At 45.0% G+C, this 27,364-nt stretch overlaps 1 protein-coding gene across 1 annotated transcript in view; it reads right to left on the bottom strand.

Annotated features, from left to right (window-relative positions):
* Positions 1-27,364, bottom strand: part of TMEM184C (transmembrane protein 184C) — a 241,245-nt gene that overhangs the window by 144,535 nt on the left and 69,346 nt on the right. The window contains exons 5-6 of the mRNA XM_086962270.1: positions 19,073-19,147; positions 15,655-15,748 (exon numbers count right to left, since the gene is read on the bottom strand). Coding sequence (XP_086818396.1) covers positions 15,655-15,748; positions 19,073-19,147 — 169 coding nt within the window. The remainder of the gene's footprint in view (positions 1-15,654; positions 15,749-19,072; positions 19,148-27,364) is intronic.

The following is a 27,364-nucleotide window of genomic DNA, read 5'->3' as shown; positions in this document are numbered from 1 at the left end:
TTGGCGATGTTGAGTTGCAATTTACTGCAGACTCTGGATCGCCAATAACAATAATACCCAATACTTTGTTTGAAGAAAAATGACAAAATTTCAAATTGTACGACACTGATGTAAACCCAAAGGCTTTTGGGGATTATGATATCGACATGGTTGGTTATTTCAATGACACTCTCACTTTTAAAGGAAGAATTATAGAAACTAAGATTTACGTTGCTGAACGTGGGCGAAATTTGGTAGGGTGGAAGGACCTGGCCAAACTGTGAGTGATATTGAAACCAGGGGCAAAAGAACCCATAATTCTAGATGAAAATTATGTAGATTCAGTTGTGAGAGAAGATTGTGAGAATTTGAAGTTACTATTAGAAGAGTATAAAGATGTCTTCAAAAATGAAATAGGATCAAAAATAGGTGCAGCTAGGGCGTGGCTAGTGGCCGAGGGAAATGGCCACAGCTTGAGAGAGCTCTGCTCGTCCTGTGGCCCATTATCCTCATACAGCTTGGGAATCAGGACACTTTTCAACCACAGTGCCCGATATCGATGCCTGGAGCCTTCGTGATGGCTCCGGTGTGGTGCTAGCGGGGCTGCTGCCCCTCCGGCAGTCGTGAGCGCGCGCCTGGTCGGTCCGGGAGCTGCAGTGCCCAAGATGGCGGCCTCGAGGTGCTGAGCGAGCACAAACACAGACTGTCCCCGGGGTGATCCCTCCTCCCACCGGTTGCTGGCTCCCTGCGGCTCGATGAAGAGCGGCGGAGACTGGCCTCCCCCGATTCCCGGCATTAAGGTGGGTCCGGGCGCCAGCCCGGGACTGAGAGGCTAATCGAGGCCCCGGCTTCGGGGCCTAGTGACAAGTGGTGTTTGGTGTTGCGGGGCGGCCTGAGGCCCCCACCCCTGCCGATGGATGGCGTATAAGTGAGAGGCCTGGCCAGCTGGAGACGACCTCGTGTTGTGGGCAACCCCCCACACGAACCCCGGAGCTCTCTGGGGCGTTAAGAGGGAGCGCTTCAGCGACGGTGTGGCGTGTGCCTCTGGTGGCTGCTTCACTGATTGAGGTGGGGACCGGGGGCCCATTATCCCCCTATAAACTGTGGGGCTGGTTGCTGTTTCCCCCCCCCCCCCCCCCCCCCAAATAAGAAGGACCTGGCTAAGTTAGGGCCCTCCTGGCCTGAGTTCTCCATTGCGCTGTTGCCGGTGGGTGCCTCACCGTCCTGCTGCGCCCAGGACGGGGTGTTGGCCAGTGGGCCTGGGAGAGGATTTGCGGCTTGAACTGTGGTGCTTGTGTGTACTTGCAATTAACGCAGCTTTTCTGATCGACTACACCTGTTGGGCGTGGCACGACTCCGAGGTGCATTGAACCTCAGCTCAGATCTATAACGGCCCATCAACTAGTGGTACCCCGTACTAGGACAATGTCCTGGGGAGACAGACGTTTCGTGGTGACAGCAGCCAAGCTATGGAATTCCCTACCACTACAGATCTGCTCTGCCCCATCACTGCTTCAATTCCGCAAAATGATAAAAACCTGGTTGTTTAATCAGTAAACCTAGCTGCTTACACCCGCACTGAATCTGTAGCGCCGGGACACCTAAGGGCATTTGTTTGCGCTTTATAAATTTCAAAAATAAATAAACCCGGCAACACGATCCCCAGAGACTTGTGGGGGTGGCTCCTTGCCCCACCGAAGGGCTGTCGGACCTAGTGGTGGATACAGAGGAGTCGGGGCTGCTGTTGATGTGTGCATCCCAGGCACGACTCTCATGCCGGGGGCAGAGGTTCAAGGAGTAACCCTCTGGCACAACTTTCCAAATTTGCCTGGAACAAAAGTGGAGATAAGGGCGCCTCACCGAGAGCGAACAAAGATGGCGCAGAGTCATCACCCACCCTGGCTAAGGAACCTACGCTACATGACGTCCTGGCGGCCGTAGGGGGAATGCGTACTTCCATGGACTCAGTCACAATGGAAGTTTCCCTGCTCCGTGCGGACTTTAAACAGATGAACGAGAAGGTGAGGGAACTCAAGGTGGTGACCGCAGCACTACAGAAAGATACTTCTGAACTACAACACCAATTGTCCGACATGGAAAGGAAACAAACTCGATTGGCGCAACAACTGGACGACTACGAAGGGAGGGCTCGCCGGAATAACATACGAATCCTAGGTGTTCCGTAAAAAAAGGAAGGGCATGCCGCGGACCTCTATGTGGAAGAACTGGTCACGAAACATCTAAAGCCTAAATCGCTCTCCGCTTATTTTTCCATTGAGCGAGCCCATAGGGTGCCTGGAGGGCGACCCAAGCCTGGGGCTCCACCGCGACCCCTGATTGCTAGAGTCTTTAACTTCCGGGACAGGGACAATATTTTGCAGGCCTCCAGAGCAGGCCCCCCGTTGAAGATTGACAACTATGAGGTTTCCTTTTTCCCGGATTTCACCGCAAGGGTCCAGGCACAGAGACGCAGCTTTCAAGCAGTTAAGCAGGAACTCCGCAGCAGAGACATCAAATATGCAATGCTTTTCCCAGCCAAATTAAGAGTCGAAAGGGACGGCAAACCATGGTTTTTTGACTCACCTGAGGTGGCCTGGGAGTGGCTGGAGGGGTGGACAAGGGTCGGCGACGCGAATGGCTCCCGCCGCGACAGAAGAGACCGGAGGAATGGTGAAGGGCCCGCCGCCCTGGCGCAGGAGACCGAGATGGAATGAGTGGCCTGACCGAACAGGACTGAGGGATATTTGCGGCCTCTTGTTGTGCCGATTCATGATGCCGACTGCAAGTAATGGGCGGGGGAGTGTGATTGGGGGGGGGGGGAGGGGTATCCCAGCGGGGGAGTGACTATATGAGGGTAACTGGGTTAGAAGATTTTGAGTTTGTAACATGTTAAATGTGCGATTGCCTAGATATGCCATGATATTTGTTTTAGGGCTATGTTCAAGACTGAAGGCTGTGTTTTACTGTTGACACTATAGATTGCCACGGGTTGGGGGGCTCGCTTACCCCTGCGCTATTAGCAAAGGTTTGGGGAGTACAGGCACTCTGCCATGTTGGGGTGGGCAGTTTGAGGTCCACAGGCAGGGGAGCAGGGTGGGGGGTGGAGGGAAGTGCGAGAGATGTCCAAAGGGAGAGGAGGGGTGGTAGTATTATTTGCTTTGATAATGCACAAACTGTGGCAGCAGCGGCGAAGGGGGGGAGGGGGGGTTGTTGAGTTTAATTTTTAGTTTTAGTTTTGGGCTACAATTTGACTTTTTACCTGCTACGATACATGCCACAGAGGTGGGTCCACAGGGATGCCCTGATTGTAATGGAAGACTCGGATCGAACAGGCACTGCGACAGAGGTTAGCACCCCACTGGGGGCCCCAGTATCTCCTATGAACCTACTTACTTGGAATGTGCCTGGGTTGGGGGATAAAATTATACGGGGATTGGTACTATAGTATGTACGCCGCGCAGCACCGGCACTAGTGCTGCTCCAGGAGACGCATCTCGTGGGAACGACCTGTAAAGCTATGGACCGCTGGGGGTACACAATGGTTGTGCACTCTGAGTTCTCATCTGGCTCCAGAGGGGTGGGAATATTGGTGCGCAAGCGCTTCCCTTTAATTATTCAGCAGGTCTGGAAGGACGCGCAGGGTCAGTTTGCTGCCATTTCCTGTCTGTGGGAGGGGAGGAAATTCAATGTAGTAACAGTATATATTCCACCAGCACTTCATAATGTAGCGCTTCCCGCCCTTAGTGCTTTTTTGTTGACATTGCCCGAGGGAGAGCTTATCATAGGGGGCGATTTCAACGCAGTTCTGAATGATGAGCTGGACCGACACCCCGGCAGACCACCAGGGGCAGGAAAGTCCCGGCTGGCTGGTTTTATAGATGCGTTAGGTCTTACGGATGGGTGGAGGTTCAAGCATCCCGGGAGCCGTGCGTACACTTTTTACTCAGGGGTCCACAATAGTCTCTCCCGCATTGATTACTTTTTCCTTTCCGCTGATGCTTACCCCATTTGCCAAGGCACTAATAGGCCCAAGAGGCATTTCTGATCACTCTCCGATCTCCATGACCTATACCTCCTATTTGAAAACTAGGAGACGTATCTTTCCGATTTCCCCCGGTTATTTACAGAACCCGCAGATCAGGAAAGAGTTGATTACAGTTACAAAGCAATATTTCCAAGAAAAGGTGGATTCGGTTCGCTCGCCGGAGGTCTTGTGGGAGGCGTATAAAACAGTATTAAGGGGACGAGCGATAGCCTCGATAACGGGTCACAGGCGGGCAGCGAACGCAGACATACAGACGATCGAAGCCGATCTGGCAATGTTACAATCGCGACACGAGGACGATTCTACTGGGGAAGCAGCGCAACAACTGCGCCTCAAACAGGCTGAGTTCACTGAACATCAGTGAGAACGGGTACGACAACGACTTCAACGCACGCAGCACACTATTTATGAAGTAGGGGATAAGGCGGGAAGGCTACTGGCCTGGTTGGATAAGAAGGAAAGGGCCCACAGGACGATAGCACAACTCCACACCCTAGAGGGTGTGTTAGTCACCACCCCACCTCCTGCATGTCCATAGAAGAAGCACAAACCTATATCAAAGATATAAAAATGCCTTCCTTGTCGGAGGACAAGGCCTCGCTCCTGGAGTCTGAGTTCACAAAGGAAAAGGTCCTTGCTGCGGTTCACACTCTACAGTCAGGTAAAGCCATGGGTCCTAACGGGATCCCTATAGAAATTTACAAACGGGTATCTGACTTGACAGCCCGCACCTTCTGAAGATGTTTAAGGATAGCTTACGTAAGGGAAAATTACCACGGGACCAGCGGATGGCTACAATCATCGCCATCCCGAAGCCAGGCAAGCCCCCGAACGTGTGCACATCCTACCGCCCTATCTCCCTATTGAACGCGGAAGCGAAGATATTGGCCAAAATGATTGCTACTCGGTTGACCCCACACTTAGAGATGCTGATCCATCCGGACCAATCTGGGTTCATGCAAACAGAAATACAGCTCTTAATATCCGACGGGTCCACGCGGTGATGGCACAGATACCTAGTATTTCGGAACCTGCGGTGATCCTTTCATTGGACGCCCGAATGGCTTTCAACATGGTTGAATGGCCTTATCTTTTCGCGGTTCTCCGGCACCTAGGCTTCGGCCCCAGTTTTTGTGGCCCCAATTTTTGTGCGTGGGTGAAGCTACTTTATACTGAACCACTAGCGCATGTAGTGGCAAACGGCCATATTTCTAGGGATTTTCAACTCGGACGAGGCACGCGTCAGGGGTGCCCTCTGTCGCCCCTGCTCTTTGCCCTGATCCTTGAGCCTTTGGCAGCATGGATACGGTGGGACCCCATGATTGGAGGACTCAGTTGGACCGAGACATGGGAGGACCGTATATCACTATACGCTGATGACATCCTCCTTTATTTGACCTTGCCCAGACGTTCGATTATAGTACTCCTCAACATCTGTGAAATCTTTGGGCGGGCCTCAGGGTACACTATTAATTGGTCCAAGTCTGTTTTGTTCGTCCTTAAAGGACCCCCACCGCAGCTTCCGGCTGACTGTCAATTGGTGGTTACTGACGGACCCTTTAAATATCTGCGGGTCTGGGTAACGCCTAACCAAGAGGCCTTCTTTCAGCGTAATTTGGTGCCCCCCCTTGAACGCTTTCGTAGTGATGTAAAACATTGGCACACCTTACCACTGACCCTTCTGGGGAAAGCGGAGCTATTTAAAATGATGACTTTGCCCCAACTGCTTTATCTCCTTGAAAACACTCCATTTCTAGTGCCTCTTAAGTATTTCCCGTCCATAAACGCACTGGTCTCCGGTCTCCTGTGGGGGGACAAACCAGCGTGCATTTCTCGATGTAAACTAGTTAGGGGTTGGTTTGATGGAGAAATAGCCCTCCCTGATATTCAATTATATTATTGGGCGGCCCAGTTAAAGATTGTAAATCAATGGCTGCACGCTCCGCAGACTGAGCCGGCATACAAAGTGGACAGGTACGACCTTGGGAGCGGGGGAGTGATGGCCGCGCTCTATGACTCAAAAAGTGCTGCGGCCTTGATTGGCCCGACGGCTCATACGGTACGGGTGTGGTATTTGGCCTCGGCCCGCCTAAAATGTAAGGACACACTTACGCAAATGACGCCGCTCTGGTCGTCGCGCCGACTAGGCCGTTTATGTAATAGTAAGGGCTTTGAAGCCTGGGACCTAATTGGTATCTCCACTGTTGGAGACCTTTGGAGGCGTGGGGCCGTCCTTTTCTTTGAACAACTTATGGAACAATATGACCTGGCACACACGGAGCGATTCAGATACTTGCAGATTGGTCACGCCCTGAAGTCACTAGTCCAGCCCGGTGAGGAGCTACCTGAATCTACCCCATTAGAAGATAGGCTTCTCAAAGAACACATGCCTGAGAAGGCGACCTCCTTGGTTTATCGTAAACTCGTTAATAACCTGCCTGACCCTACCTTGAAGTTAAGGACAGCATGGGCTGCTGAGGTGGATGAGTTTGATAAGTCGGACTGGCAGACGGCGCTCTCCTCGCCACGGGAAGTTGCTATACCAGCTAGGCTCCGATTAATACAGTTAAAAATTTTGCATCGTGTTTATTACACTAGGGTCGCCCTTCTTTAGATGGGGAAAGCTACACATAAGTATTGTCTCCGGGGGTGCGGTGAGGAGGGTACAATCTTTCATACCATATGGGACTGCCCTCAGATTGCCGACTTTTGGGTGAAGGTTATGCGGACTATATCGCAAGTGGTGAAAGACTCGCTGGTCCCGGAACCGCGTTGTTGCTTATTGAATATTTGGGAACCAAACGATTTTAACCACTCCATGCAAGACTGGGCCACACTGAGTATCATGTATGCTAAAAGGAATATCGCCAGGTTCTGGGGAGCCTCACTGGTGCCGGCACTCAGGGAATTGTGCTCGGATTTAGACTCTGCAATGGTGGCTGAAAGGGCAGTGTATCTGAACCGAAAATGTCTGAAAAAGTGGGATAGAATCTGGGGTGCTTGGAATAAATATAGGGGATTTATATGTGAGCCACCGCAGCTAGGCAGCGACAGCGACTCCGAGTGGGGGGAGGGGGATGGAGTTCCAGGGAGGGGGTGGGACTGACATAATGCCATAACCGTATTATGTACCTTGAAGTGCCGATGTAATAGATTCCTTGATTACCCATTATTTCTGTATGCATGTACTGATTTATATATGCCCATTGTTTGTTCCTTTGAATTAATAAAACTTTATAAAAAAAAATTAAAAATGAAATAGGATGTGTCGGAGGATTTGAACATGAAATAGTATTAAAAGAAGGAGCGGTACCAGTTAAACATAAGGTGAGGTCAGTACCATTGTTTGTGAAGGAAGAACTGAAATGTGCAATTGACAAACTATGTAATGAAGGGGTCATTGAAGAGGGTGCTAGCTGGAGCTCGACATGTACCGCGCAATGCACGCTTTAAGATCATACAGTATTATGTGATCCACCAAGCGTATCTGTCCCCGGACAAAATTAATCGGTACTTTGGACTCACTGCGACAGCGTGCCCTAAATGTGGACTTGTGGACGCACAGTTTTTGCATGTCCTCTGGTCCTGCGCTTTGCTGCAGCCTTATTGGACTGCAGTGTCGACTGCCTTGGCGAAAGCGACAGGGGGCACCTTACCAAATACTTGGGATGCTTGTCTGTTGGGGTTATTTAAAAGGACGAAACAGACGAAGGTCCAAGCGAGATTCTGGGATCTAGGGCTGATTACGGCGAAACGTCTCATCACTAGGCGTTGGAAAAATAGTGTGCCCCCCCAAACGGCGCAGTGGCGTCGCTCGCTGGATAATTGGCCGAGAGCTGAGAGTGTGGCATTGCACCGGGAGGAGACGGCAGGGCTCCGGATGTATCCTTTTGCGCTGGAGTGGGATGGTATACTGACGGCCTACCACCAGGTGTGTTTACAGAATGGTATTACGTGAGAGTTTACCCCAAACTCACCAGTGACACTCCTAGCGTCACTCTCGCACCCAACACCCCCCCCTCCCTTTCTCCCTCCCTGACCCCCCCCCCCCCCCCCCCCCCCACGGGGTTTCCCTTATGCCCTACTGCACACGAGAAGACCCCTACGATCACCATGTTGCCGGCGACACATCACATTCGGATTGCACTCCTCTCCGCACCACAAGCTCCACGCATACACACACGACCACTGTTAGACACCACCTGGTTTATGGTTTCCCATATATCTGGGATTGTTCTTATGGTTGATAGTTTTCAAATGCAATTTTGAATGTGCAATACCTTGCCAAAGTAAACAACTAATCTGTTTCTCCGGTCATGAGATCCCTTGAGCGCTGTATGGTATAAGACTGGGATATGCTGTCGCAATACAGACGTTCTTTGCACCAACGTTGGGCACTGCCGCTACTGAACATCAATGTATCACACATAGGCTGGTGCTACACAAAATTGTTATGCTGTTTACCTGTGCACCTGTTTAGTTTGCTCGTTACTACCATACCTCCACGAGGGTGAGGTGGTCCACGAAGCCTGGGGCACAATACCTTATGTAACAGCGCCATTTATTCGTTATGACTGCATATGTGTAGTGTTGTACAATGACAAAATGCATTAAACATATTCAAACAAAAAAAAATAAAAGCAGATGGTAGACGTATTAGAAAGCAGAGAAGGGGGTTTTCCGTACAACTACTGTTCAGGACAATGATCACTAATGCCGCCTGACCTCCGGGTTGTGGGCTAAATGGCTGTGCTATTCTTATGCTGTATTGAGAATGAAACATGTCAATGTATGCACTAGCGGGTAATCCAGACTGGAAAGATGTACAATGTCTAGCTATGCAACAAAAATAAAGTTTAAAAAAAAAAAAAAAATGAAGGGGTCATTGAAGCAACTGATGCTGCAGAGTGGGTGTCAGGAATTGTAGTACCCAAGAAAAAGAAATCTGGTGAAATCAGATTATGTACTGATCTTAGATCACTTAATAAGGATATGTTTGTGAATTGTCACCCACTGCCTAAAATCCAGGAAATTGACATCTATTGCAGGTTCAAAATGTTTTTCGTTAATAGATTTAAAGGCAGCATATTACCAAGTGTGTCTCACAGAAGAATCCAAAAAATGGACAACATTCATAACTCCGTTCGGAGCATTCAGGTATATAAGAATGCCTTTTGGACTTGCATCTGCCTCTGAGGTATTTCAGAAATTAATGAACATTCTACTAGGCGAAATAAGAGGCGTCAAAGCATTTCAGGATGATATATTAGTTCATTCCAAGGATGAAAAGGAACACTACGTAATATTAAGGAAAGTGTTAAAAATACTTCAGGAGAAAGGAATGACTGTAGCAAAAGACAAATGCATTTTCATGGAGGAAAAATTGAGTATTTAGGTCATATCTTGACATCGGATGGTATCAAACCCAAAAATGACCTTGTGAAAGATATCAGAGATGCCCCCCAACCTAAGGAATAAGAAAGTCTGAAGTCCTTTATGGAGCTTAGCGAATATTATTCTAGGTTTGTATCATCTTACGCAGATAAAGTAGAGCCATTAAGGAAACTATTACGAAAAAATTTGAAATATCTATGGAATGATGAGCAAACGCTGGCTTTCGAAACCATAAAAAAAGACATAGCAGAAGCTCCTGCTTTGAAACCATTTGATCCTACCCTAAAAAACGTAATAACAGTAGATGCTAATGCGAAGGGCATTGGTGCAGTTTATTGCCAGAAGCAAGGACAAAATGAAAACACTATTGCATTCATTTCAAGAAAGCGAAGCGACTCAGAGAAAAGCTACAGCACCACAGAACGTGAAACCTTGGCTTGCGTATGGGCTGTAGAAAAGTTGAAAACATTTTTGTGGGGAAGGAATTAGAATTGGTCACCGATCATAAACCCTTGATATATATGATGGATGGATCAGGACGCGGAAACGGAAAGGCAAGTTCAAGGCTAATAAGACTTCTATTTAAATTGCAAGAGTATAATTACAAGGTAAGGCACATAAAGGGAGGTCAAAACTATAGGGCAGATTGCTTGTCAAGGCAACCAATAAGTGATGACAGTGAAATCAGTCTTGATGACACAGAATGTGTGGTAGCTCACATGGATGCAACTAGAATATGCAATGGATCTATCACAGAGCAAGAAAGGTTTGAAAGCCAAGAGAAAGACAATGTACTAGGAAAAGTAATAGAATATATAACTACAAAATGGCCTCCAATCAGGAATCTACAGGGAGATCTAAGAGGTTATCAACAGGTCAATGATGAATTATCCATAGAAAACGGGTTCATCTAATGGCACGACCTTTTCATACCACCTGCAATGTTAAGAAATAAGATAATACAAATAGCACACAAGGGTCACCCAGGAAGCACCGCAACAGTTAAAATACTAAAAGAGTACTATTGGTGGCCAGGTATTAATAGTGATGTCAATGCGCATGTGGATGGTTGTGAACAATGCCTCAAAGCTGACAAGCATTGGAAGGTGAGTAAAGGAAAAGTACAGATGGTCGAAATTCCTAACGTGCCATGGTCAAAAATAGCTATAGACTTCGCAGGTGCGTTTAATGCCTTGCAAAGTGATTGCAGATTTTTGATAGTATTGTCAGACTATTATTCAAAATGGCTACATTATGAATGTGTACAAACTATCACAACTGAGTCTGTGTTACAATTTCTAAAGAGAATTTTTGCAGTAGAAGGACAACCTAGAATTTTGGTTTTTGACAACGGAACACAATTGGTGTCGAAAGAAATGTCTAAATTTCTAAGAAACCTAGAAATCAAACAAGAAAAAACACCATTATACAGTCCAAAAGGCAATGGGCAAGTAGAAAGGATGAACAGGTTCTTAAAAGAAGGAATATAATTAGCGATTGCTTCAAATTCAAATGTAAAAGAGTATTTAAGAGACAATGTTAGCAGTTACAACAATACTAAAAATGACACTACAGAACATACGCCATTCTATCTCATGAGGGGAAGGAAATGCAGTAATGGACTCACTCCAAAGTTCAATGAATGGTATAGGAAAAACACTGAAAGAGAGACAATAAATGATGATGAAAAGAAAGTAAAAGAAAAGATAATTGATAAATAGGAATTAACTAAGAATTACACTGACATGACAAATAAAGCAAAGGAAAAGTTAATCTGCAAAGGAGATTGGGTCATCATCATAAAACCGTACAAAGAAGCCAAAGGAGAGTCAACATTCACTCGCCCTGTTTGTGTTGAAAAGATCTCTGAGGTTGCAGTGTTCCTCGGATGTAAGGGATGGAGAAGTAAAGATGATGTGGTAAAGTTAAAAACTGGTCAGGAGAAAATCATTATGAAAGGTAACATCAATGATATGGGAGGAAGTAATGGAAGTACATCTGATCCTGCGGATGTCATTTCTTGTGAATCCAGTTTCTACGACATGAACGAAACAAATGACTCATATGCTGGAGTCACAGACTATTCTGTCGTGAACAGCGCTAGTAATACTTTTGTTGAGGATATGAATAATACGCTTTGCCTTCACAAAACATGTGACACTGATAGAGAAGTGGTGCAGTTGAGTGCCAGCCTAATGAAGACTGGTGACAATGGTGGGCAAATCGGTTCTCACAATACCATACAGTCAACGTCCAGCTATGGGAGAGAAATTAAGTTTCCAAAACGTTTTGATGACTATGTTTCCTTCTGATCTAATTATTGAACATTTTATACTATGTTTCTTTTATTCTTTTATTGTGCATTTATTGAGGAAAGGGAGATGTTGTATATGTATTCTTACCTTGTGAGCTAGGCACAGTGTGTTTTCTATGTTTACTGTATTACGTGGCAGGATTTCATTACGAATCTTCGGAATGTTATATATGTGACGTCATCCTTCCTGCCCCGTCATTCCGCCCTTTCACCCGGTCTGTTCATGACCTTTTCCCCTCTTCCTGTGGGCCTTTGTAATTCTTAATCTTATAATAAACCCATCTTCACCACCCTCTGTGTGTCTTCTCTTATTTACAACGGGGTAGGGCTACGAGCCCGCTCCCCACAAGCCGAAGACCGCAGGGGCAGCCAGGCAGCCCACGGGCTTCAATCGTGCTCACCTCTCCGCACTGCGCCGCCTTTCTTGTCAGTCCTGACTCGAGGCCCGGTCAGGCCCCAATCTCCATCTCTGCCTTGCTGAGTCAATCGTGCAGGCAGGCTACATTTTAAAAAGCACCTTGAGTTGCTTGACACTTATGCAATGTTCCAGGCTAATTTGCGAGTCTGGATGACAGGATTAAGCACGATTATTCAGCAGGCCGGCCGTAAACTGCAAAGCTCACGTCCTGTTGGCCATGTTGCTTGGCCACGTCCCCCCCCCACCCAGGTGTGGAGCTTAAAGCAGTCAAGACAGAAGAAACAGTAGCAGGAGGAAGGGGTCAGTCACAGGTTGCTGATGATCGCTGACTGTGAAATTGCTTGGTATTTCATTGAGCCAGGCTTCACAGTCTTTTGAAACACAGCAAGTTATTACCTGTGGGATTGGGGTAGTGTGAAAGTCACATGGATTAAAAAATTAAACATGTATCTCACCAGGTCACCAAAGTAAAGAGGGCTGTGGTCCCTTCTGAATTTTTGTGTGTTCATTTTACAAGTTTAATATACAGTAAAACTGTTGTCCGAATCTTCATCCAATATCGTTCTGCAGACAGTTATCAAATCCCCATCTCTGATCACCTTCAATGCAGCTTTTTTAGGTATTTACCCTCTGTCAAGCAGAAAGGAAATGTGTATCTATAAATTAAGGCCACCCTAGGCAAGATATTGTTAGCCGTGCACCACTCAAAATAGCCTGTCTAGGCTTGACCGAATTATACTTCTACCATTGTTTATGATGTTAAATGACTGCTATGATGCAGCTGAGTTATACATTTGTTTTTGTTCACTACAATTATTTAATTGCATTTACACTTAGAACCACTGATCTGTCAAATGTGTGCATTCTTTAATTATTCTAATTTTCCAAATGTATTTCAAGTTTTCAGGAACTATTTGCTGAGGCGGGAGGCTACTTTAATAAGCGCATTACCTGTGGAATGATAGAGCAAGTATTTCTGAATACAACCACCAATAGAATTACACTGATTCATAAGCAAAATCTTCAAAAGTTATGCACTACTATGAGTTTGATTCAAACATCGTAGTCCTATCATCGAAGTATAGCCACCCACTTACATCCTTGGGAGTAAAAAATTATCATATGCGACATAAATTAATAACTCTCATTAATTATACAATCATCCATTCAAATCTGTTATGCCCTCTAAAACTGATGGAAAGAAAATAGACCCACTTAAAATCAAAGTGATCAGAAGGTAACGTTTACCTATAAAATAGATAACAGCAATAACGTTTTAAATGCAAGAATTGTACAACAAAAAGAAGGATTGGATACTGTACAGTAAAAACCACGGGTTGCATCAATTTGCTACACTATCAGTCATTTTGTGATAGTGAAGGAAAATCTTCAGTACACAAATGATTAGAACAAAACAGAAAACGTCAAAAACCGGAGCACTCTGTTATTGAAAAATTATGAAGAAATTCACCAAAAGGGGAAATCCTCAGAAGATACCCGTGAAGACATTTGAAAGGACAGACACAACTGAAAGGAAAATATTGCTCAATGAAAAAGAAAAGGATGTCAATAATGAGGACAGTAATACTCGATACAGAATAATAATATTATTAGTAGCCAATGGAAGATACTTGAAACAGACACAACTTCATAGGTTACCCTACCTACAGGGAAATGATGCCATATACTTGAAATTCCAGTGAAAAAAACTGCATGTCAACAAGAAGAAATCTTCCAAAACCATCACATACAAGGGGACCATGCCTTAAACTACATGTACATCATCCAATATCCCCATAAAGGGAAATTTAGTGCATCACCCACGCACAGATAAAATAATTAAACGTTTGTATCTACAAAATCACCACTTTTTGCACGTATTTCATCAAATGTCTCTGTGAACTGTAATATGTGAGAAAAATTAACTTAAAAATAAAAGGAGAATTACTTAACGTACATGTACGATTAGGAACAGGAATACAACATCTGGAGTACATTTTCATTTGAATGTCTCAACTCACATTTCAGATATTGGTGAGAATACCACAGTTACGATACGGAGGAAATCGAGCTAACACTCCTACCAAAGAAACTTTATTGGATAGAAAACAATTGTTTTGTACCCTAACAACATTAATGACAAAATTGATTGTTGCCATTTGTAAATTACTGTACAAGTGTTCTTTAAAATGGTTTGCCAGAGGAGTAAATAGACACGTTTTTTTCCTACAGGATCTAAAAGTAAAACAATGGTGACCATGGCATTCTTTAGGTCTAGATACTGTTGTAACCATTGGTGTAGATTAACAGGAATATGTTCCAATGGACGTTTAATGGAATGTGTTGGTATGTTGAATACTAGGTTGTCTCATACTATTATCGTTTGTCTAAATCATTATTTCGCTGATCAATATATGTGTTATTTAGTGTGGTTAGTAGAAATGTCTCCATTAGCACCTTTCACTTTTTTTTAAATATGTGTAGAGAAGTTCAGTTAGTTATGCTCTGGTGCTAGAGCAGTAGTCCTGTGTAGAAATTATAAAAATCTCAAGTACAATTTTTCAACATTTCTTGAATGAGTAGAGAGAAGTACAGAGCCATATTCAGTCGCAACAACAGGTTTTCCAAGGGAGAAATACCAAAGTAAGTAAGTCTTATCATGCACTACATTTACCATAATGCATTGAGGTCAACGGAGTTCTGGGATGTGAAGCAGTGTGCGACCATCCTCCTTTTGTGTTTCTATTTACCTTTCTCGATTAAAACAAATGCAGCCAACTATCGTAGTAATACATTTCAGCTGATGTAAAACACCAATATTTTCACCAATTGTAAACAGAGAAACTTAAACGAAAATGTCACACCTAATATAGGCTGTGAACAGTGCAAGATTTACACTACACACGTAGAAAATCCAGAAGGTCCTTAATATGAAACAGTCAGTGATACAGTTCATCTATTTGTTCCCCAAATTCATAATTCTATGACTTATCCTGCTGGGTCACTGGTCATAGACAAAATAGGGAGCCTTATGGATCAACAGAGGCAGCATGCTAATAGTTTCTATCTACTGTTGTAAAATAATTTACAACCAGTGTTCCAGACAGGAAGGACCCCGTTTTGAGACCCGATGCTCTCACTTGGCATCCTCATTTTTTTTTACTCTTGTTTCACTGAAAGCTTGCTCTTTCATACATGAATGTATGCAGCACCATTTACATCCATACTCCACACTGTAAATAATGCTCTGACTGCTTTTTAATAAACTTGCGATAGAGTACTTATGTCCCCACACCTCTCCTGGATATTAGTTTATGTCACAAAAAGGTTGTGCCATGTGCTTTAAACTCTGTTCAGAGCCGGACTGAGCCAGTTTATAAACTCCTTGTCCATTTAAAAGTGACACGTGAAGCGGCAATAACAGCTGAGTGTTAGATTCAAACAAATCTACAGCAAATAGTATTCTATTTGTAAACAGATGTTAAGAAAAGATCCACCACTCACCAGCTGTGATGCGTTGTTGATGATAACCAAGTACGTCCAGGCATTTCTAAAGCTGAAGTTTCCTTCTCCGTACACTCCACTCAACTGACAGATTCTAGAAGAAAAAAATCATTAAAATGTAGTCATCATCGGCAGCAAAATATATCCACTCCAGGACTACTCCTCACTGTGCATTCTATGTCCTACTAACAATGACAACATCAGTAAGAGATGAGCCTAACTTGGTCAATCCACGCACAATGGCCCAAAATCCAGAACAAAGATCGACTGATTAGCATATTAGTAGTACAGCATTCACAGATTTCTCTATTTTGTCTTCCGGCTGACCTCATATACTTGCACTGGTGAGGGAATGTATCACCATTACTCAGCTGTTCACTTTCCCGTAAACTAGCTCTGTGTAGTTTCTAGATGAACGTGCAGAATTAAAACTGTCAGCCACAAAAGGGAGAATGAGGGCTGAATAAGAAAAGGCAATGACCTACACATTCAACACGGGCAACTATCCTATCCTTCCGACACTCTCTCCGAAATGGGTTTTGTCGGCACAGTTCCTTCTTGGTTCTCCAGTTTTTTAGTCAAGAGAACAATCCAAGTTCTTTAATGTCCTCCACCGACCTGCAGAGTCCCTGGAGGACCAAATATTGCCCCTTAATTTTTAATGTATATATGATTCCACTGGTTTATCTCATCCTAGCTTGCAGCTTTGATTTGTTTCTTTACATGGATGACGCACAGACTTTGCTAGAGATTGAAATCGATGTCAAGTCCACAGCAACACACCTGCTTGTATAAGGTTGGGTTTAGAGATGGATGACCTCAAATTATGTGAATTTGAATGTTGGTAAAACAAAGGTAATCTGCCCAGTCATGCCGTCACCATTTTGAGATCAACCCTTTTGGCCTTTTTCTTTGGGCCTAAATCAGCTTTGACAAAATGTGAAAGAAACTTAGGGGGTAAAGATAGATTTTGCCTTATCCACGATGGATAAGGATGATGCAGTGGTCAAAATCTGCTATTTTGATCTTTGCTTCTTTAAACACGTAGTACACATCGGTTTACTTGTAATCACAAGGTGCAAATTATTAATGTCTTTGTATCAACACGTCTTGACTTTTGCAATTCAGCGTGTCTTGGCCTGCCTCCTTACCCGATTTAGAAATGCCAATGGGTACACAATTTTGCCACTAGACTTAAGCGTAGAGGCAATATCTCACAGCGGCATCACAACTTTTGGTAAAAAGGATGCTTGCGTCCGCACAACCAGATTGTCTGTGGAGAAGGTGGTGTAGAGCAGGTTAACACAACGAGCCTGAAGCTCACTCACTCGCAGCACCATGGTGATGGCGACAACGAACACTGTCTTGAGGGTGAGGAGCCACAAAGGATGTGGATCCAAGAAAGTGCACATCAAATATGTGAGGACCAAGTTAAGGTCCTACTGAGGCATGACAAAAGGGATGGTGGGCTGGGGGTAAGAGGAAACATGTGTAGGAAACCTTTCAAAAAATGCATTACAACCAGTGACAAATAATGAGGGCTGGTCCAGCAATCATGAAAAGGCCGAAAGAGCTGAAAGGTACCTCTTAAGTGTGCCCAAAGCCTTGCCAAGTAAGACAAAGCAGACAACATAACATTAGATAACTTGGCCTGGTGGGGGTCAATCTGAAGTGTGCTACACAAACCACAAATTTGTCCCAATGACAGACGTACACAGTTTTTGTCGAGGGACGCCTGGCTGTGAAAATGACACAATCCCCTCAGGAGGAAAGTCGAAGGTGTTCAGTTGTTGCTGCTCAATCCCTATTCATGAAGGTGGAGACTGCAAAGGCCCGGCTGCAGAACCCTACACTGTTGGCCCGGTTGTTCCAGGTATTCTTCAGAACCCGGGGCAGGGGTGATATTGGTGGAAAGGTGTACAGGAGTCCTGAGCTCCACTGTAGGTGGAATTTTCCCCCTAGCGTTAGGCGGTTTGGAAACGAAGACGCCCAGAACTGTGAACATCACGCATTCTTGACAGAATAGATCGAGTCAAGGTTCTCTTCTTTCGTGGCAGAAACCCGGGTGTAACTGCCCCTTATGAACAGCCAGGTGTTGATGGCTGAGCTTGTCTGCCCTGTGGGAAAAGGTCTTTACAACACGGGCTGAGCCCCGTGTGATGTTTCCACACAGGAAGAACAAAGCTTGCCTAAACTACACATATGCCTTAACATATGCATGGTTAAGGCAGTCAGCTGTAGTTTGAAATGGAGTTCTGTAGTTGGCAGAAGCAAAAACCTTGTCCAAGCGGAGACCCTTCCTTCTAGATTGAACTTCTAGATATCCCCTGCTCACCACCTTGTTAGCTTGGCACGAGCAGACAGGCTGGTCTTAGAGGCAAGGTTTAAAGAATTTGTACATAAACACACAGTAACAGTGAAAGCACATCAAATGGACACGGCACAAGTTTAGAAACTAATTATTTTACAGAATTAGTTAAGGCTCATTGGTTAAGGTAAATGGGATTGAAGTAAGGCTGTCTGAACATGAGAGTGCATTAATGCTTGCTATGGATACATTTTAGGTAAATGAGGAGTTAGGCCCAAGGGACGAGGTTTGGGCAGGGCCGTATTAACATTTAAAAAAAAAAGGGGAATGGGCCCTTCACCTTGCTTTTATTGTAAGCGTTCACAATTTCGCTTCATGAACAAATTCATTGCTTTCCGTTTGTTCCGGTACTTTATTTATACCTTTTACTTAAAATATTTTTTCGTTTTTTCATAAATTCATTTCTGTGCACAAAAAGACAAGTGTCTGGTCATTTTACAAAACATTCAAATCATAAAGCGTATTACATCACATTGGACATTTCTTTTACAAAAGACAAACATAGAAAGAAAATACATCCAATTCATGTATATTTATCAACCAATGTTGCTTAACTGGCTACATTAGTGATTCTAGACGTTTTGAAATGTCTATATCAGGTATCTTTAAAAGCACAGGGAAATACATGTTTTCTCTTTTCTTTAATGGAATAAGTTTTTCTGTAAGGGAGTTTATCTCTTATTTCACACACTGGATTTCAATTCTTCATTCCTCTGTGCTCTAATCGTGTGCCAATGCGTTTCGAAGCCTGGGAGTTAAGTTCCAGGATTCTCGTCAGGGATTTTAAATTTTGGCATCTTTGTTTTTTTTCCTGTAATGGATGTTAAATACAACAGTTAAAATTCTATTTCACATACTCCTTTCCTTTGTTAACTCGTTTTATTCCATTTATAACTGAGAAGCGATGGTCGTCTTCTCATCTGGTGTTTAGTTTACGCACGGTGGGCTTTCTCTTGATTGGGGAATGTTTATTTCTACCATACTACATACCTAAAATGTCAAAACGGGTGCTACCACAAATAAAAGAAAGGCCATTGTGGTCATACTTACAAAGCGATTATAGTAGTGACTGGGCGGACTACTGTGTACTGGAGGACTCCCAACTTGCACCGAAACAACAAAACACTGTGAAGAAAAGGACCACAAGTTTATCAATACAGCTCCACATATATATTCAAACTAGGCAAAATAGATTACAAGCTATTAGAATGACTAAGAGCTACAAAAATCAATACAACTAAGCATTACCTGAATCTTTAGCAAGTTATTCATGTGACATGCAACATATGTATGAATTTAGCAGATGAATGGCATTGAGTGTCTTAGGAGTTTCTTAAAACGTCTCTTGGGTGGCCAAAAAACAAAAGCTAGTTACTTTTGAGGTTATAGAAGGACACAAAGCCATTAATGATAAAACTGTAATCATCACTGTTACAGAGAGGATGTGCTGTTGGGAATCTGATAGGAGGCCACAGTGAAAGACCTATGAGTCAGATATACCTTTCCACCCAAGAATCAAGTTATATCTCATGGCATACATGGCTACCCAATGAGTAAGACTGCTGTTTGTTGGGGGAAGTTGCATGTAGGTGCTCTACCACACCTCAGCTGACAATAAAACAATGATTTTCGGCTTCCATGGCAATAAAGAATAAAGCACCAAGATAGAATTTGAGGAAAAACAACTTATAAATGGGGGTTACTAACAAATATTGCTTAAGGTAGTTTGTTTGCAATGCTTAATGTGGCGATTTAAAAGCATAGAGCAAATTAACCAAAACAGATTACTTTCTTTACCTTCAACCATGAAACAAATCTACTGAAGCAGTGCATAGCTATAGAAATGATAATGAAGTAAGTAAACAGAAATATTTTGGACTGGTTTTTAAAAATAAATCAACACAGCGCTCGATCATGCTTCTTTGATGATCCTAATGTGTCTGTCTGTCTGTCTGTCTCTCTCTCTCTCTCTCTCTCTCTCTCTCCCGCTCTCTCTCTCTCAGAAGAACTATGAGAGCCTCTGAGATTGAGGGAAATAATGGGAGTCATAGTGTATTATAATATTTTTTTTTAAATCAATAGGTCTATTTCTAATGTCTGTAAGGAAAAATATTTGCCCGATTTGAAGAAAAACCAGAGTATCTACTACATTGTAATATAATACAATACATTGTCACAAAAGGGCACCGACTGAAGATGAAGGAACCATTCGATTGCAAAATCGGACTCGCTAGGAGAACTATAAATATTATATAGTGAATGAAGCTGTATTAAATTTCAAAACTCGCCCAGACACCAAATAAAGGCACATTTATACATTCTTACTGGCAGTGTTGCAGCCAAGGCTGAAGAGAACTTTCTTTTATTCAAATTTTCAAATTTAGTGGATGGCCACGGTAAAATTTCGAATTCCTAACTGTTTAGGCCTTAAGATTAAGATGCGAGCCAAAATACAAGGAGGAAAAGCAATAAATAATACATCTTTGGCTATGAACTAAAGCACAAAAATAGAATTCTGAACTTAGGGACATATACACAACACGTTTTAGAGGTCTCATGCACACCAATTCGAATCTTCCAACTTCAAAATAAGTGTTTGACCATTAACAAAACACAGTTTAGGAGTCTAAGTTTTATCATTTCCTAAAATGGAATTACAAATATATGCAAATACTGTGTTTTGAGCCTTTTTTTTCAAATACCTAATCGAAACAAATGTGTCAATGGTTTCCAGTCACTCTCAGGTTGGGGTAGTAACATTCTAAAAAGGGAAGGGGTCCTTTTTGGGTACAACTTTCATAGGGAATAGAAAGGGGATCACTGTTACTCTCTCTGAAACCTTTAAGAAAATAAAACTTGTGTTTCTTAAATGCAGCCCAATTTATTTGAAAAACATCGGGCTGCTTTAAAAAAATGTTTTCTTTTTGTGGATAGCTGAACCTTTCAGGGCACCACTCCTGTGATTTGGGCACATCAGAGTGAGTCGGAATTTGCAACTTACCTAATCAATATGAGTTAAGTAGGCACCACTCTGATTTGGAATTTATTGAACTTACCTATTAGGACCTAGGACAGTTAGCAAAATTATATACGAGTTGCAAAAAGACTGGTCACAAATTGCGCCACTTTTTGCGTCCAGAGTCATCCTAATTCTGTCCATTAGTTCTGATGGTCTATTAAGGAAAGCACAAAAAAATAAAACTGCGTGGGATCTCACCACAACCCATCTAATAAAGATAGTGGCCATTTAAAAAAAAAATAATAATAATAATACACTTTGCAGTATAAGGCATAAAAAGCGAAAAAAGAGAGTCAGAGAACAAAAAAGAAAACAGTATTTTATCATCTGTTTTGAGGAATATGAATTGCTTTACAATGAGCTCAGACGGGGCAGTCCCATTATTTACTTTTTTTTAATGCCTTGCCAACCACTTATTTAAGTAACATCTTGCCGGAAGAACTAATTCTAAGGTCATAAGTACACATTCACTTTAAGCTATACGTGGATGTTTAAAACTGATAATTAAAGGAGTCAAAATCAGGCAATATTGGCATGTATAGGCGTTTTTGGGATAATATCATACTTTTATTTTTAACTCTGGTATGTTGGTTGTCATACCCCGTATGAGCTTTGATTTCACAAGTCTGCAAGGAGCTACTGGGACCGAGCCAAGGTTTGCCCCCCTTTCGATTAAGTCACAGAAATTTGAAGTGGTGAGATGGCAATTGCAGAAATAGCAATCCTCTGTTTCAGAACTTCTAAGACACCCAAACATGCCAAGTTGACAACATAGGAAAATCAATGGCGACATTACGCAAAAAAGTCAGATGAGTAGCCCTCTTGAAAAGGCTAGCTTGGATACTAGGGTCATAGCACTACAATATACTGGATGAAAAATAAATGTGTTTAATGTGAATGTTTATGTTTGCCAACAAATGTTGAATGTTTATGTTTGCCAACAAATGTTTAAATGATCAGATTTGTACATGTACAGCAGAACCTGCTGAGGTGGGGGTAATGGGCAGTTGTATGAATTGCACGTTGCATTAAGAAAATATTGATAAACTAAGTTTTAAAACAATGTGGTGGTTGAGATTTTTTACCACTGGTGTCCTGGGGTGCATCCTACTACGACTCTGCAATCTGTACAATCCGTTCTGCAATTAAATCTCATCATACAACAGAGAAAATAACATACTGTTCTGCCCAGTGCTTATTTTTATGAACAAAATTCATTTAATCTCACAACAGAACCAAATACTACACAATCCAAGTATTAATTCATGCAGAGTTGTCTTAAGTTTCACTTTAACCTTGAGGTGCTACACTTTCCCTCCCTTCTTCCATAGCCATCTTCCCTTCTGATATGATTGAGATTGCAAATGCTACTTACCAGTATGCATCTGTTCTTGGCATGTAGGGCTGCTGACATTCATATCTGTGCATAGATCGCCGCCTAGTGTTGGGTCCGGATGATTGCACATTGTTGTCCTGGAAGAGTCTTCAAAGTATCACGAGATAGGTGGCTCCTCCCCTGGACTACAGTGCGCATGGGCATCGCCTCCATCCCCAGATTGTTTTTAGCCATTGGCAGAGATGGAGTGAAGTATGTGAGTGATGCCCATGCTATGAGCATATGTATATATATATGAATACTGCAGCTGCTACAGGCGCCGGGGAGGAGGGTGGGCGATATGAATGTCAGCAGCCCTACATGCCAAGAACAGATGCATACTGGTAAGTAGCATTTGCAGTTCGAGGCATGTGGGCTGCTGAATTCATATCTGTGCATAGAATACATAGCAGTCCCCCTCTTATCGGCGGCCGCCCGTGCCAGCTGCAGCGGTCTAAAAAAGTGTTTTGAGAACAGCCTGACCAACAGCTGCCTGCTGTTTGGAGTGCACGTCTACACAGTAATGTTTAGTGAAAGTATGTGTGGTAGACCATGTGGCTGCTCTACAAATATCTTCTAAGGGAATGTTACCTAGGAAAGCCATAGAGGCCCCCAACTTTCTGGTGGAGTGGGCTCTCGGTGGAATTGTGAGAGTGCGTTTAGCCTTAGCGTAACAGATCTGAATGCATTTCACGATCCACCTAGCGATCCCAGCTTTGGAGATAGCGTTTCCCTTGTGGTGTGAGGCAAAAGCAACGAAAAGTTGCTTGGTCTTACGAAAATCTTTTGTCCTGTCAACGTAGTACATCAAGGCTCTTTTAACGTCAAGGGTGTGGAGCATCCGCTCCGCCAGCGACTCTGGGTTTTGGAAAAACACTGGCAACTCAATTGTCTGGTTCATGTGGAATTGAGATACAACCTTGGGTAAGAATTTAGGGTTAGTGCGGAGTACCACCCTGTTAGCGTGTACTTGGAAGAAAGGTTCCTGGATGGTGAGCGCCTGCAACTCGCTAACCCTCCGTAGCGATGTAATTGCTACTAAGAAAGCAACCTTCCAAGTCAGAAACTGAAGCTCACAAGAGTGCAGTGGCTCAAAGGGAGGACCAATCAGCCTTGTAAGAACCACATTGAGGTTCCACTCCGGAGCTGGTGGTGTCCGTGGTGGAATGACTCTTTTGAGTCCTTCCAGAAAAGCCTTGATAGCAGGGACCTTAAAAAGTGATAGGTGTTGCCTATTCTGGAGGTATGCTGCCATTGCAGACAAGTGAATGCGGATGGAAGAGTAAGCTAAATTGCATTGGTACAGGTGGAACAGGTAACAAATGATGTTCTGAATGGAAGCATCCAGCGGGTTAATAAAATGACAAACCTCTTCCATTTAGCCGCATAACAAGCTCTAGTAGTGGGCTTCCTTGCCTCCCGAATGATGTCCATGCAATCGGGAGGAAGATTGAGGTAGCCAAACTCTAGGACTTCAGGAGCCAGATCGCCAGGTTGAGCTGTTGCGGATCTGGGTGCTGAATGTCGCCATGGCTCTGCGTCAGAAGGCTGAACGTGAGATGAAGCCTTTGATGCGGTACCACGGAGAGTTCCAGAAACGTGGTGTACCATGGTTGGCGAGCCCACGTTGGAGCAACCAGGATGAGAGTCATCGAGTGCTGCCTGAGTTTGCGTGCCACCAGCGGTATCAGAGGTGCTGGGGGAAAAGCGTACGCAAATCTGCCTGACCAGTTCATCCACATCGCATTGCCCTGCGATTGCGGGTGTGGGAACCTGGCGGCGAAGCTTTGGCATTTTGCGTTCTCCTTTGTGGCGAACAGGTCTATCTCTGGATGACCCCACCTTTGGAAGTACGGTTGGAGTACTGATGGATGCATCTCCCACTCGTGCATTTGGTGGCTGTGCCTGCTGAGCAGGTCCGCCATCTGGTTGTCCTTGCCCGGGAGATGCTCTGCCATGAGGAAGATGTTCCTCTGAATGGCCCACTTCCACATGCTCTGAGCCAGGTGAGACAGCTGCGGAGAGTGTGTGCCCCCCTGCTTCTGAATGTAGTACATGGCCGTCATGTTGTCCGTCCGGATCAACACGACCTTGTTGCACAGATGTACTTTGAAGGCCTTCAAGGCCATGAAGATTGCCATCAGTTCCAAAACGTTGATGTGCATCTTCCTTTGCTGTAGTGTCCATAGTCCCTGCACTGTGTAGTGGAGTACATGCGCTCCCCATCCCTGGAGAGAAGCGTCCGTTGTCAGGATAATCTGTGGCACAGGCTCCTGGAACGGTCGGCCCTTGCAAAGGTTTTGTGGATTCCACCAATGCAGAGAGTTGTATGCCCGACCGCTCACCAACACTAGGTCTGTCAGTTGCCCATGAGCCTGAGCCCACTGACGTGCTAGGCACTCCTGAAGCGGACGCATATGTAGTCTCGCGTGCGGGACGATGGAGATGCAGGAGGCCATCATGCCTATCAACTGCATGAACACTTTCGCTGGAAGCGAGTGCTGAGGTCTGAATCGTTGGATCAGCGTTTGGATACTGGCGATTCTCACCGAATTTGGCTGCGCAGTGGCTGCCAGAGTGTCTATTGTCGCGCCCAGATACTGCCGTATATGGGCGGGCTGGAGATGGGATTTTGGATAGTTCAGCGAGAATCCCAGATCGTGCAGGAGGTGAATTGTGCGGGACACGTGGTCCGCGCACTGCTGTTCTGTCTTTGCCTGAATGAGCCAGTCGTCCAGATAGGGATAGACGTGGACGTTCTGGCGTCGTAGATGCGCTGCCACAGTCGCCAGGCACTTTGTAAAGACCCTTGGCGCTGTGGTGACCCCGAAAGGCAGAACCCTGAACTGGTAGTGCTGGTCTTGAATCGTGAATCTGAGGTACTTCCTGTGGGAAGGATGCAGGGGGATATGAAAATATGCATCCTTCAGATCTAGCGTAGCCAGGAAGTCCCCCTGTTGAAGCAGGGGGAGGACCTGCTGCAACGTGAGCATATGGAAGTGCTCCGATAGAATGTACCAGTTGAGGGGCCTGAGGTCCAGGATGGGCCTTAGGGATCCGTTCTTTTTGGGGATTAGAAAGTACAGAGAGTAAACTCCTGTTCCCCTTTCTTGCAGTGGGACGAGCTCTATTGCCCCTTTTTGCAGCATGACTTGAACCTCCTGCTGCAACAAGTGCAAGTGCTCGCAGGACATAGGACGGCTTCTTGGAGGTATGTTTGGTGGAGTGGAAGTAAGTTCCAGACAGTAACCGTACTGGATAAGAGACTTGACCCACCTGTCCGTGGTGATGGATTTCCACGCGGGCAGGAACTGCTGGAGTCTCCCCCCGACCGGTGTTGTGTGGTCGGGGGGCAGTGACAAGGCGTCACTGTTTGTTGGCTGTGGAGGACCTGGAGCTGTTGTTTCCACGTCCTCTGCCTTTGATGTTGTTGCCCCTGTAACCACCTCTACTCTTGTTGGGGTATGAGGTCTGGGTGTTGGTCTTGTAATACTGTGTGGACTGTGATGCCTGACCCCTTGAGGTGCCTCTGTTATTGGAGCGGCGAAAGGAACCACCCCGAAACTGCTGAGACTGGAGGGCCCCCATAGACTTGGCAGTGTCCGTGTCTTTCTTCATTTTTTCAAGCGTCGCATCCACCTCAGGGCCAAACAGGTGGTCAGGATTAACTGTTTGGTTAAGGATGGTTGTCTGTATATCTGGTTTGAATCCTGATATCCTAAGCCATGCATGTCTCCTTAGCAACACACTAGTGTTGATTGCCCTGGAGGCGGTATCAGCCACGTCCAGCGCACATTTGATGGAAGCGTTGGTGATCAGCTTCCCCTCCTGAATCAACATTTCCCCTGCCTCCTTGTACTGATCAGGCAAGTGTTGCAGAAGTGTTTCTAGGGTGTCATAATGCGCCCTATCGTAGCGTGCAAGTAGGGCCTGCGTGTTTGAAATGCGCCAAATATTAGCTGCCTGCGCAGCAATCCTTTTCCCTGAGGCTTCAAATATTTTCGACTCTTTGTCTGGGGGAGGAGCGTCACCCGTGGTCTGCGAGTTCGCCCGCTTACGTGCGTTGGATACCACCAAAGAATCCAGTGGCAATTGCCCCTTGATGTAAGTTGGATCCGAGGGCGCTGCCTTGTATTTTTTATCAATACGAGGATTGACGACTCGCGCCCGAGTGGGCTCCTTGAAAACCTCTGGCGCATGTTTCAGCACTCCCTTTAGCATTGGCAATGTCTTAACTGACTTCTCAGGCACAGAGAAAGTGTCAAACAGAAAATCGACATCCACAGGATCTGAATGTAGGTCAACATCATGATTAGCTGCAGCCCTCTCAATCAGAGCGTTGAAGGCTGCAGAGTCCTCTGTTGGAGAAGTCTTAGCAGCAAAAAGCTGCGGTTCCTGACCCGACTGAGGGTCCTCAGGGTCGCCTCCGGCAGACCAAGGTTCATGTACCTCCTCCGGATCCGAGTAAGCTGGATAGTTATACTCGTCCTCCTCATCTCCGTCACCTTCCCCAGCGTTTGAATGCGTTGGTGAAAGTTCCAAATTATGTGGAGATGCCGGCTCAATAGGGGCAGAAGTACCCGCAGAGTCCTTCTTGTGTTTGAGTGGAATACGATAATGCTCCAACACCGGCTCCGTGGTGATCTTCCGTTTGAGGAGAGAGAGCTTCCCGGTGTTGGCGTCGATGATAACCTCCCGACGTTCCTCATCTGCGAGCGGCTGGAGCCGAGGCTTCGACACCACCAAGGACGCCTTGGGCGTTGACACCGCCTTCAGAGGCACCCCTGCCCCATGCTTCGGAGCGAAAGCCTTCGGCGTCGTCTTCGGCGGCAGCGTGTAGCGGATAGGCGTCTGCGCCTTCGCCGGCTTCGGTGTAGGCTTCGGCACCACATCCTTCGGTTCGGGAGCCTCAGCGTCCTTCCGAATCCTCTGCAGGGACTCGACGACC

This window comes from Lissotriton vulgaris, chromosome 3_1 (assembly GCF_964263255.1).
Source record: "Lissotriton vulgaris chromosome 3_1, aLisVul1.2, whole genome shotgun sequence".
Classification (NCBI taxonomy): domain Eukaryota; kingdom Metazoa; phylum Chordata; class Amphibia; order Caudata; family Salamandridae; genus Lissotriton; species Lissotriton vulgaris.
Note: the sequence above shows the minus strand (reverse complement) of the source record. Positions and strands in the feature narration are given on the sequence as shown.